The sequence below is a fragment of the Mustela nigripes genome, chromosome 1, assembly GCF_022355385.1.
Source record: "Mustela nigripes isolate SB6536 chromosome 1, MUSNIG.SB6536, whole genome shotgun sequence".
NCBI classification, from domain to species: domain Eukaryota; kingdom Metazoa; phylum Chordata; class Mammalia; order Carnivora; family Mustelidae; genus Mustela; species Mustela nigripes.
Genome location: NC_081557.1, coordinates 263,483,288 through 263,496,391, shown reverse-complemented (window position 1 = coordinate 263,496,391; position 13,104 = coordinate 263,483,288). Strand labels below are relative to the sequence as shown.

The 13,104-nt window shown below is 49.9% G+C and overlaps 1 protein-coding gene across 1 annotated transcript in view; it reads left to right on the top strand.

Annotated features, from left to right (window-relative positions):
- The first annotated feature begins 1,778 nt into the window (after window positions 1-1,778).
- PPEF2 (protein phosphatase with EF-hand domain 2) overlaps window positions 1,779-13,104 on the top strand; it is a 32,402-nt gene continuing 21,076 nt past the window's right edge. Inside the window, exons 1-6 of the mRNA XM_059385311.1 lie at window positions 1,779-2,103; window positions 5,339-5,476; window positions 10,307-10,434; window positions 10,637-10,694; window positions 11,575-11,750; window positions 12,673-12,787. Coding sequence (XP_059241294.1) covers window positions 5,422-5,476; window positions 10,307-10,434; window positions 10,637-10,694; window positions 11,575-11,750; window positions 12,673-12,787 — 532 coding nt within the window. The 5' untranslated portion in view covers window positions 1,779-2,103; window positions 5,339-5,421. The remainder of the gene's footprint in view (window positions 2,104-5,338; window positions 5,477-10,306; window positions 10,435-10,636; window positions 10,695-11,574; window positions 11,751-12,672; window positions 12,788-13,104) is intronic.

Genomic DNA, 13,104 nt, shown 5'->3' with positions numbered 1-13,104 from the left:
GGAGAAAAAGGAACTCATGTATCCCATTGGTGGGAATGTAAATTGGTATGGTGACTGTGGAAAACAGTATGGAGTTTCCTCAAAAGATTAAAAATAAAAATACCATATGATCCAGTAATCCAATAATTCCACTATCAGTACCCCCCCAGGGCAAAATGAAAACACTAATTTGAAAAGATATATTCACTCCTGTGTTTATTATAGCATTATTAACAATAGTCAAGAAATGGGAGGGAGCAACCTAAGTGCCTATGGACAGATGAATGGGGAAGGAAGATATGGTGTGTATATTTGATGGAATATTACAGAGCCATAAAAAAGGATAAGATTGTGCTTTTGAGACAACATAGATGGACCTAGAGGGTATTATACTAAGTGAAACAAGTCATATTGAGGAAAACAAATACCATATGATTTCATTCATATGTAAAAACAGAATGAATAAACAGCAGAATCAGACCCATAAATATAGAGAACAAACTAAGGGTTGCCAGAGAGGAAAGGGGTGGGAAGATGGACAAAATAGGTGAAGGGGAGTGGGAGATACAGGTTTCCAGTTACAGAATGAATAAGTCACGAGAAGAAAAGGCACAACACAGTCAATGCTATTGTAATAGTGTTGTACGGTGTCACATGGAGCTAACTTGCAAGCACAGCGTAACATATAGAGCTGTTGAATCACTATGTTGTAGACATGGAACTAATGTAACATTGTGTATCAACTCCATTAAAATAACTAATATTTTAAAAGGAATGTAATGTTTCTTAGCTAAAAATAAGCACATAATTCAATAAATCACAATTAAAATTTAATCTAGTTTAATTCCAACAAAGTGAAACAATTTACATTCCCAGCAACAGTGTATGGAGAGGCTCCTTTTCTCATATTCTCAATAACACAGGGCTTTATTCGTCTTTTAACTTTTCGTGAATTAGGGGGAAACTGTTAGTAGTCAACCACTAACAAACGTGAGTCAATGTGAAAATATCAGTATCAGACAAAAGAGAATTCAAGCCAAAATGGATTTTGGCTGAGTGATATTTTATTTTGCTAAATCACCCTCTACCAAGAAAAGCACCCATAAGTCTTCATGTATTACACATATATAATTATATAATGGCAATCTTATATGATTCAATATATATTTAATACAGAGCTACAAAACATAATGCAAAGATTCAGGAATTCAAGGGTAAATGGCTAAATCCGTATTTAGAGAAATCTTCCAAACATTTTTTTCTGAGAAAAACAGAGAAGGAAAAATACATAAGGATCTGGAGGATTTGAAAAGCAAGCTTGGCCTACTAAACAGATGCCAATAAAGTGTCAATTTCTCTGCAGATTCACAGGGCACATTGGGTACCCACCAGCCCACGCAAGCGCATCTTAGATGAATTGACAAAGTAAGTTATCTGGGAATAGTGATTAATATTTTAACGTACTAATTGTTTATGTGATGTCCAAAGAGAAGTAAACAAGAAACGTAGGAGAAGTCGACAAGAAAAGGCAAGATGATTCCATCACCTTTTGCGAACAGAGAAAAGCCAGCGGGGGAAGGAGAGCCTGGGGTCCTGGCGGCTGCAGGGAGAACCCCGAGGCCAGACGGCTCTGAGCCCCACGCCCTGTGTGCTCACCCCTCTTCTATTTCTGGGTTAAGGAGCTCAGGCTGTGCCGACGTGGCTTGGGAAACACAGTCTCCTAATCCGGGGGAGTAAGAAGGCTTAGACCTCTGGCTAGGGGGGGGCGAGAGCCCAGGAGACACTGTCTTCAGGAGTCGGGCTCAGGGAGCAGGGAGACACCCCGACTATGCAGCTTCCCCTTTCGAATCCCCCTCGCAGGCCTGCTCGGATCAAGGGCAAGGGAGGCCTACCGCCGTGTGGCCGGGAGCCCTGACCGCCTGGCCGCGGCTCTGGAGGTCCTGGCTGCCTCTGGGGGGAGGTGTGCCCGCCTGGGCCGGCGCCTTCTGCACCTGCCCTGTGGGTCCGGAAGACCCCGCACGAGCCGGGGAGCCCTCAGCCAGCTCGGAAGCCAGGATGGAGGTCACACCCGTGTGTTAAAGAGGCTTCTGCCTCCTTTGTGTCCTAGAAAAGGCTACCCAGAAGGTAAGAGCTTGCTTTCTAGCCTCATTACAGAAAAGAGGGCAACAGACAGAGTTCTTACTCGGGAAGTAAATACAGGTTTGGTTTGTGGGCGGAGGGCAGAGGAAGCCCCCGGTACCAACTCTCCCGGGGAGCTCTTTGCTGTGTGTGTTTTGAGGTTCATTTAGTGGGGAGGTAAACAACCAATGCCATTTTTTTTCTTTTTGAAGATGTTGTTGTTTATTTTAGAAAGAGCACAGGGGCCCGCGGGCCCACAGCAAGCCCAGGGAAGGGGTGGGGGGTGGAGGGAGAGAATGCAAAGCAGACTCGGTGCCCAGGGCAGAGCCATGCAGGGCCGCATCTCAAGGCCGGGACGTCGTGACCTGGGCAGGAGCCGAGAGTCTGGCGCTCAGCCGTCGGAGCCACCCAGGCACCCGCCAACATTTTTTTTTTTTTTTTAAATGAAAATGTCAGATAGGGATGATGCTAAGTCAAGTCCTAGAAGGGCAGGGGTCTCACTTTGGTGCTGAAGATGACCTATTCACCCGAAAAGACTGCTCCGCTGGGGAATCACTAGCAGGAAAAGCGGCTAGTCCTTAGGGGAAGGTGTCGGTTCAACTATCTGAGACTACATCAGCCTCCTTTCCATGATTGGTCTGATGAACCTTTCACTTTTGCCCTTGAGAAGCATTTTAGTTCTCCTTTCCATTCATTTTTCCTAGTGACTTCTAGAATGTTCTTTACAGATCTGTCGAGGTACCGTTTTTTTCTGTTAAGGCAACCATATCTGACACCTGTTTAGTCAGAGCCACTTCCTAATTTCTTTCTTATATGGAAACATTTTTAGAAAATATGATTGATTGATTTTTAATTATCAAAGTTATAATAAAACTATGTAAGTTAAAAATGAAAGTTTGTCACATCAGCCCATCCCCCAGAGAGAATCACTATTAACAGTTTGGCATGTGCTTTTTGATTTTACATTTACTGACATATTTTTATAGAGATGAGATCATAGTAAGCATACTGATCTGCAATTTTCTTTTCTTCATGTAATGATTTATCTTGGGGATATTTTCATACCATTACATATACATTTGCTTGTTCTTTGTCATGGCTGAATACTCTTCCTTTCAACTACTAATCTACCATGATGCATTTTCTTAATTCTGTACTGATAAAATACTTAAGCTGGTTATTATTTGGGGACGAGAGAGCATGAGCAGGAAGGGGGGAAGGGCAGAGGCACAGGGAGAATCCTGAGCACGCGCCCCACTGGGCACAGAGCCCCCACTCAGGGCCTCACGTGGGGCTCGATCTCATGACCCTGAGATCGGGACCTTATAAGGACTTATCCCATCCTTTGATCACCACTCTCGTGACTTCACCTAAACCTAATGACCTTCCAAAAGCCCAACTTCCAAATACCATCACATTGAGAGTTAAGACTTTAATTTGTTAATTTATGGGGGACACATTCAGTTCGTAGCAGTGATGTATTAAGATAGTATGTCTTTTACTGCCTCCTAAATTTAAGCCAGGGGTATGTTTTTGGCTACTGATTTTTTTTTAGATCTTTTTTTTTTTTAACATTTTATTTATTTATTTGACAGAGAGAGAGAGATCACAAGTAGGCATAGAGCCGGCAGAGAGAGGGAAGCAGGCTCCCCGCTGAGCAGAGAGCCAGATGTAGGGCTCTCATCCGCAGGACCCTGAGATCATGACCTGAGCCGAAGGCAGAGGCTTGACCCCCTGAGTCACCCAGGTGCCCCTGGCTAATGATATTTTAAACTAAATACATCAGATCCAATCTAACAACATATATTGGTTCTACCATATATTAAAGACACTTTAAATATCTTATTTATTAATGTTTATTGAATTCCTGCCACATGTCAGACCCATGCTGATTTCTAGAGATATAATGATGCATTTGCTCATACACAGCCTTTGCGCTCAAGGAACTGATAGTCTAATGGTAGAGAGATGCAAAATAGGAAACTATGTTATTGCAGAGATGGGGACATGAATAGGATATTCAGGAGCTCACAGGAGGGGCCTGTCAAAGTGGTTTCCCTAAGTTGATACCCAAAGTGAGCCTTAAGGAAACCAGTAAAGTTGGGGCGCCTGGGTGGCTCCGTGGGTTAAAGCCGCTGCCTTCGGCTCAGGTCATGATCTCAGGGTCCTGGGATCGAGTCCCGCATCGGGCTCTCTGCTCAGCGGGGAGCCTGCTTCCTCCTCTCTCTCTCTGCCTGCCTCTCTGCCTACTTGTGATCTCTCTGTGTAAAATAAATAAATAAAATCTTAAAAAAAAAAAAAAAAGAATCAGTAAAGTTAGCCAAGTTAACCAAGAAGGGTAGGATAGGAAGATTATTCCAAGTCAGAACAAAAACCATCGGTCATGGTGGTCAAAGAGCAGAGTCTGCAGAAAGGGGAGAAGAGAGATGAAGCGGGCGGGGTAAGCTTTTAGGGAGATGAGTGCTGTTTGTGGTAAACCAGGGCAGCCTGGTGAAAGTTTAGCAGGAAGGTGAGGAGGTGGGGTTGACGTATATGGATAATGTGGGCTGGAGTTACAGATTTGAGAGGTGGGAAGCGGTAGTTGTGTATTGATTCACTCATCCAGGGACCATGTTCCAAGCGAGGAGACCTGACATTTGAGGCCAGATGACAAATAAAAATGGACATTTAAAAGACAGAGAAAAATGAGCTCAAGTAGGAGAGAGAGAGTCAGAGAGGGAGAGCAAAGGCCAGGGTGTCTGGCATTGTGGAAACCCAAGGAATAGCGTTTTGGTCAAGGTAGGGCTTGTGGAAACAGATGGTTTTGTTGTTTGGGTAAGGTAAGGACTGAGAAGACGGAGGCATTGGAGACAACAGCACGGAAGGTTTTCATCGATAGGTAAGATGAAAAAATGGTCTGGAGAGGATTTAAGGAGAAAATATGTAGTCTGCTCACAAGAGAAGTCTGAATGAGAAGACAAGGAGGACCGGATGGTAGCTGGAGAGATACAGGAATCTGAGGAATCTGAGATGGGAGAGAAGAGACTTCAGGATGTTTCTAGACTGAAAAGGAAAAGCTAGCAGAAAGGCTGGAAACTTGGGAGAGAGGTGAGAGAGGGAGGGACACTCACGCACAGACACTGCAGAGGCGGGGAAAGCACTCTCCGATGATAGTCTCACGGTTTCTACAATGTGGGAGGCAAGGTCCATAGATAACGTGGTCTATCTGAACTAATATTCTGTCTGAAATCCCTTCTTTCAGAGTCCCGCTTCCTTTTGTCAGCAAAGAACTCGTTCTCCCTCCACCCGGCTATCTGTGTCCCTGAGAAGCCTTGAACCTACACTATGGGAAGTGGTACCTCAACCCAACATCACTTTGCTTTCCAGAACGCAGAGAATGGTATGTGTTTCCCATCCCCCAACCAGCTGTAGGTATCCCAAAGCCTACACTGGATAGAGAGGGGCTTCTCAGAATGGAAGAAGGAACCATTATAGTTCTCCTCGGGCAACTCTTGAAAATCAGCTTCTCCTCCTTATGACGAGACCACCAGAGTGTCAGCTGACTATCGTAGGAGCTGATGAACTATATTTGACCGAGTTAAAGTGTACTGAGGAGTCAGTGTTGTCCTCGAGGGGTTATCCCAAATTATACATGCACCAGTCAATGAAATACCATTGGGCCATTAGCAGATGAAAGAACATTTCAGGTAGAGGCTTCGGTATGTACAAGGGTCATGAGGTAGAAAAGGACAACTGAATGGTCTGATGCGAACGAGAGAGAGGACAGCATGACATGAGGCTGTCAAGGTCGGCAGAGCCCAGATCACTCAGGGTCTGTAGGGTTTTAACTTTATCCTAAAGGCGTGAAGAACCATTGAAGAATTCAAAATAGGGAGTTTAGAGTAACACACACATTTAAAGATTTAAAGACCTCCGGCTTCTGTGAAGGAGGGATCAGAGGGAGTGAGGGTAGAAGGAGGAACAGTCCAGAAGCCACTAAATTCGTCTAAGCAGAAAGTGATGCTACCTCGGTCCAGAGTCTGGGCAGCAGAGTTGGAGGGACAAGGGTGAAGCCCAACAATGTCCAGGAGGTCGAGGTGACGGGATCCAACTGTGGGTGTGTGGGGTGAGGGAGAGGAATGGATCAAGAATGACTTCCACGGGGACACCTGGGGGGCTCAGTCATGAAGCGTCTGCCTTCGGCTCTGGTCATGATCCCAGGGTCCTGGATCGAGCCCTGCATCGGGCTCTCTGTGCAGTGGGAAGCCTGCTTCTCCCTCTCCCACTCCCCCTGCTTGTGTTCCCTCTCTCGCTCTGTCTATTTCTGTCAAATAAATAAGTTTTTTTAAAAAATCTTTAAAAAAAATGAATGATGTCCGCTTTCCTGGCTAGCAAGACAGGGCAGGAATGAATGCCAGTGACTGACATCAAGACAGTGGAGGAAAACCAAGTCTGACTAGAGGGAAGACGAGGCTTTCGTCCATGTTAGGGTTGAGGCATCCACGAGACACGCAGGTAGAATACCGAGAAGGTGGTGCCTATTCACATCGGCACTTTGGAGGCCGGTGCGCTGGAGAGACATGGCCGAGAAGGCATCAGAATGTTATGTGGTCGCTGAGACCATGGGGCCCCTGAAGTACCCTGGAGGGAGAGTAAAGACAGGTCAGAGATCAGAGCTTAGGACAGAGCCATGAAGGGCTCCAGGACTTGAGCACCAGGTCCAAGAGCATGAGTGAGCGAAGGGGGCTGCGGAGAGGCAGCCAAAGCTGTAGGAGGAAGGCAAGGGGAATAGTGACATGCTTCAGCGTCTCTGTCAGCTCCTGGCTTCCTTGCAGTCTCGCTTCACAATGTGTCCCAGGGTCATTTTGCACCTTCTTGGCCCCAGGAGTAGCTGCTACTTTATTAGGGTGTGGGATGTTCATTGCTTCCTGGTTGACCTATACTTTTCTATACCTTTTCAGTGAACAAATCCAGAAAGCATGTATTATTTGGGAGAAAAAACCCACCATGAGTAATTTATATTCAAAAACACAACATTTTTACTTAACAGCCTCGATATTATATCTATCACTTTATTAAAAATCTTTTTTCCTAGTGACATTAAAATAGTGCTATTTACTATTTATCCTACCATGTATAAATAGTAGTTTCAGAATACTGACAATGTGATCCCTGAAAATTCTTTAAGATTTCTTTAAAGTTCTTTTTGTCCTTTGGATACATTGTAGGGAATGTACAAATTATTGTACGAGGGGTGTACAAATTATTGAATTCTCAAGTCGTTTGAAATAACTCCTGTCTATGTTCCTAACTTATGTAAGATTAGATTCACTTGTTTAACATTCGCTTTTTTTGAGAGAGAGAGAGAGAGAGAGTGAGAGAGAGAGGGCGCATGTGTGCGTTGTGGGGGAGGGGAAAAGGCGGAGGGAGAGAGAATCTTGAGCAGGCTCAGCGCTCAGCTTGGAGACGGACACCGGCTCAATCTCACCACTCTGAGGTTATTACCTGAGCCCAAATCAAGACTTGACTTCTTAACGGACTGAACCACCCAAGGCACCCCTAAACTTTTGCTTTTTATCTTTGGGGATTGATGTACTTTTCACTTTGCTTTAAATTTGTTTTATAACTTTGGAAAGCATTTATATAATTCCTGTCCCAATTATCTGTTGCTGCATAACAAACTATCCCAAAACGTAGTGGCTTAGGACGACCATTTTCTCTGCCCGTGATTTTGTGGGTCTGGAATTTGCAAAGGGCCCAGTTGGTGGTTTGTCCGTGATTCTCTGGGTAGCTGGGCCTGGAGGCTCTTGTTCTTTTTTTTTTAAGATTTTTTTTTTTAATTTTTTATTTCTTTTCAGCGTAACAGCATTCATTGTTTTTGCACCACACCCAGTGCTCCATGCAATCCGTGCCCCCTCTAATACCCACCACCTGGCTCCCCCAATGTCCCACCCCCCGCCCCTTTAAGATTTTATTTTTTTATTAGAGGAAGAGGGCACATGAGCAGGTGGGAGAGCCAGAGGGAGAGGTAAAAGCAGACTCTCCCTGAGCAGGGAGCCTGACACCGGCCTGGATCCCAGGGCCCTGAGATCATGACCTGAACCAAAGGCAGATGCTTAACTGACTGAGCCGCCCAGATACCCCTAGAGATTTTAATTATAATCTCAGCACCCAGCATGGAGCTCAAACTCCCAGCCCGAGACCTAGAGTTGCGTGCTCTTGAGGTGCCTGGCTGGCTCAGTTGGTGGAACATGTGGCTTTTGATCTCAGGGTTGTGAGTTCAAGCCCCACACTGGGTATGGAGCTTACTTTAAAAAAAAAAAAAAAAAAAAGGAAGAAAAAAAAGACAAAAAAAGAGTCGCATGCTCTACTGACTATGCCAGCCAGGCACCCCTGGAGGCTTGCTTCTACAACAGCTGTTTATTTGCTGCCTGGTGCCTTGGTGCCCCCGGGGGCCCAGCCTTTCTCCACGTGGTTGCCTCGGTCTTAACACGGGGTCTGAACCGCCAGGCCCATCTGTAACTTGTACCCTCGGGTCTAGCACACAAAGCTGGAGCAAAGGGAGCCCCCGTGTGTTAGATTGTTCTATTGGGAAGGAGGGGGTGGAGGGTCTTGGACTCTCCTGCACCCCACGGCCCCCGTCTCTCAGCTAAAGGGAACCCAGCCCCGCGACAGGCCTGGGCGGGAGAGACAGGTAAGAAGGAGGCATCGCCTGCTCTCTCGGCCCTAAGCAGTCGAGCAAGACGGAGGATAGAAATGCATCTAGTTGGCAGCCCTTGCCTGCAGAGGTTGAAGCAAGGTGTTAGCCAAGAACGTTGTCACAGAGCCGGGGTGGCCCCGATTCTCCCCGGCATCGCTCCCCCGTCGCTGCATATGAGAATCCTGTGCGGAGCTCGTGAAACCTGGAGGTCCCTGGGTGCCCAGCAGAGAGTCTAGTGCCGTAGGTCTCGGCGACGTCCAGGTGGCCGTGCTTCCCTTCGGTTTCTAGAAGGTCTGTAGCACTCACTCCGGACGTTGCCTTCACTGCTCCGAACACGGATTTACAGAGATCAGACTGTAGAGCGTCAGCCTCATCTCTTAGGGTTTGGTAAGTGCCTTTCAGAAGTAGCTACGGTTTGACATTTGGGGTCACAGGAAGTCCCGTTCAGCTCTGCGTAGGGTCCTCCCGGGTTCTCCTTTCCCACTCCCCCAGCGACGTTCCTCCTAGAGAAATCAGCCCCAATTCTATTAGCTCCCTAATGCAAGCTAAATATATTAAATCAATCTGTCTACTGCTCACGAGGTTGACCTGAATTAACCTGCAGGGTTTCCTTTGTAATCCTGCTTTATCCACAAATGCTCCATTCATCACCGCTGGCACATTCAGGCCCAGGAGCTTAAGAAGCACCTCGTTATTTATGTGAACAGCTGCTCTGTTCTCCTGACCCCGGGGCCTGAAGCTCACGGGAAGAAGGAAGCCTCCTCGCGCCACCCTGTGGACGCGGTCACCCGGCACAGGACCGGGCAGAAGAAGCCCAAAGGCAGATCTGACAGTCAGTGCCGTCCCCAAAGTAGCACGACTGACGGGGACCCTGGCAGCCCGCGGGGCTGTCACAAGTCTGGGCATAGCAAGCACACAGCCCAGCAAGCACTTGCGGCCACCCAGCCCTCCAGGCGGTCGTCTGTGTGATCGTGGCTTGTTTTCCCCAGTCCCCTAGTCCATCCCGCTTTCCAGATGGGGACACTGAGTCCCAGGAAGGTAAAATTCCTGGGAAGCCACATAGCCAGTGAGGGCATTTCCAGGCCTAGAACCCAGGACATCTGATATCCATTATAACGTCACAGTGTCCCCCCCAGTCTGTTGTTATAATGTCACAGTGTCCCCCACCTTCCACCCCCACATTATCTCACTCTTCAAGGATGCCTCGAGCTTGAAACCTCCCCAGGTTGCGTTTCTTGAGAATCCTGGCAATCCAACCTTTCCACCTCTACACTTAGCGTCTTGGGCAAAAAGTAGGAATGCCACTAAACCTCCGATGATAGTATGACCACGAGGTAAGGATGAAGGCGGGCTGGAGGGTAGGAACGGGGAAAGGAGCCTCCTAGCCAGTAGTCAGGCAAATCCTCCCCACCGGCGGCAATGGCTGGCTCTTTCCCATCGTCACAGTTACATGCAGGAGAGGGGCCCTTCGCCTCCCCGCTGGCCCGGGGAGTCCCGGCTCACAGGTTCGCTCCTCCATGCCCGTCCCAGCCTTCCGGGCAGCAGCCCTCATCCAGAGATGGTACCGGCGCTACATGGCGCGCCTGGAGATGAGGCGGCACTGCACCTGGCGCATCTTCCAGTCCATAGAGTACGCCGGACAGCAGGACCAGGTCAAGGTGCGCGGGATGGGGGGGCGGAGTCACCGGCGCTCTGTCTTCAGCCCCGGGGCCCCGGGGGGGGGGGGGGGGGGGGGGGGGGGGGCCCCCCCCCCCCCCCTTTCCCCCCCGCCCCGGGGGGGGGGGGGGGGCGGCTGCTCGGGCCCCCCCCCCCCTTCTCTTTGCGCTCATCTCTGAAGCCGAGTCTCTGCTTCTCCCGCAGCTCCATGACTTCTTCAGCTATCTTGTGGATCACTTTACCCCCAGCAGCAACCACGAGCGTGAGTAGAGCTGCCATGCAGCACATCCTCCTGTCTCGGCGTCGTAGATCTCAGACAGAAGGGGGTGGCAGAGGGAACACAGACCCGGTGACAGCCAGGGAGTGAGCAGGGAGGTTGACAAATCAGTGGCAGCTTCTGGGTTCTCCCAGGAGCATACCCGGAGGCAAGAATTTGGGTGCAAGGAGCTTATTTGTTAAATGCAGGAAACGGTGTGGGGGGGGGGGGGGGGAGTGGGGAAGGAATTCAGGGAAGGGAAACCCGGCAATGAAGTGTGTGGAGGAGGGGGTGCTACTAAGCCAGCAACTCAGTGTGCCTGAGAAACAGTGCAAAATGCATGCCTTGGAATGACCCCACGGAAGACGACAACTAGAGTCTCCATATGTCAACTCCAGAGGCTCCCTGGTTGAAAGGCTGCTGATCGGAAAGGTTGTTAATTCCACAGTGTTTCTGGCCTGCGAGCTCCCAGTCCAGAGATGGCAGAGGCTGGAGGTGGACCCTTGCCTGGAGGGCCCTGAAGTTCTAAGGGCTTCTGCCACATTCACTGCATGCCCCAGAAACGCCTGTGAGCTTTCCCCAACCCCACCAAGGCCTTTCCTTTTGCTTTTGCTTACAAGCCTCAGCTCCTAAATTTCTGTTCTTTCTAAGTCTGACAAATTGCCATCTTTTAAAATAAAAGTCAAAGGGAATGGACATAAAAGCATAACTTCTTCCTCCCGCCCACGTGAATCTGTTGTCACTTTCCCGTTCCTTTCTCCTCTCTGGTCTCGGAGCTGATGCCCGACTGGCGCGCTCCACGTCCAACATCGTCCAAGGAACGACTGTGTTGCCCGTGGACGGCCCATCTGATCGCAAGCCGGCCTCCCCTCTCTGTCCTGACCAGGCGACTTCCTGAACCGCATGTTCACTGAGGAGAGATTCCCCCAGGATGCTGAGATGGAGAAGCCCAGCGACTACGAATCCATTGAGGTCCCAGACAATTACACAGGACCACACCTCTCCTTCCCGCTCCTTCCCGACCACGCGACGGCCCTGGTGGAAGCTTTCAGACTGAAACAAGTAAGCTCACTCGGGGGCACCTGCGTCTCCACCAACTCCAGGGGGGACGTAGAGGGAGGCCAGACCCAACGCAAAAGGAGTAGTTCTGGGTTTAGGGTGTTGGTGTCATGGCGCCACTAGAGAGAGTCTGTGTCCCCTTTGCTTGGCCAGAACCTTGCACAAGTCAAGAGGCCAGTTTTTATGCACTGAAAACCTCACCTCCAAACCATGTAATCTTTCTTCGTTCATACATCCCACACATCATTACTGAGCACTGCTGTGTGCGGGCCCTGTTCTGGGCACCGGGCACCACAGCAATGAGCTAGACAGAGAGAAATTCCCGCCCTCACAGGGCTCAAGTTCCAGGGGGGAGACAGACAACTGATAACAAAACAACAACAAATAAGTAGTTCTGGAGTATATTAGAAGGCAAGTAGAGCTGTGTGAAAGAATAAACCAAGTTCCAGGTAGGAGAGATGTCAGTTTATAGAGTCATCTTGGAAGGCGCCATGGAAAAGGTGATTTCCAAGCCAAGGTCAAAGGTGGTGAGGAGATGAGCCGTGGGATGTCTCCAGAAAAATGTTCTAGGTGGAGAGAACCGATGGAAAGGCCACGAGGCAGGACCCTGCCTGCATGGCTTGGGGACCTCAGGGAGGCGCCTGTGGCTGGTGAGGAGGGGTCAGGGAGGACCGGGGATGCAGGAACAGGGAATGGATGGTGGCGGGCGGGGAAGGCTCTGGTGGAGCTGCAGGAGAGAGGAAACCAGCTCAGTGTTTGGAGACGACGGGAAGCAGGAAGCAGAGCAGAAGATGGGTGAAGAAGAGAGGACCCAGGCATGGGGCCCTGGGGCCCCAGGGTCCCTCTTGGGGTCTCGGGTGACTGGAGTCAGCCGGTGGCGGCAGGGGTGTCAGCACCGCTCTGCGCCCCGCCCCCACCCCCGCAGCAGCTGCACGCTCGCTACGTCTTGAACCTTCTGCACGAGACCAGGAAGCACCTGGTGCAGCTGCCGAACATCAACCGGGTCTCCACCCGGTACAGCGAGGAGGTCACCGTGTGCGGTAAGCGCGGCCGGAGCTGGCTGCACGCGCTGGACGCGAGCCAGAGAGCGGGACCGGGAGGGGTGGGGCGGGAGGGGCGCGGCGCGGACAGGCTCGCGCATGCGCCCGAGTGTGCGGAAACAGGCGGTGCAGGTGCGGCGAAGCGCTGCGGGGCCGGAGGGCGTGGGCTCTGCTTTCCCGGGCCGTGCAGCCCCTCCCGCCCTCAGAGGGTCTCCCGCCAGACAGAAATGCCGTCTGTCGAGATTCTGCCCACGTCCTGAGGTTCTCATTCATGTTGACACACCTGGTGGGGACCGATGTCCCCGTCGTGGGGGATG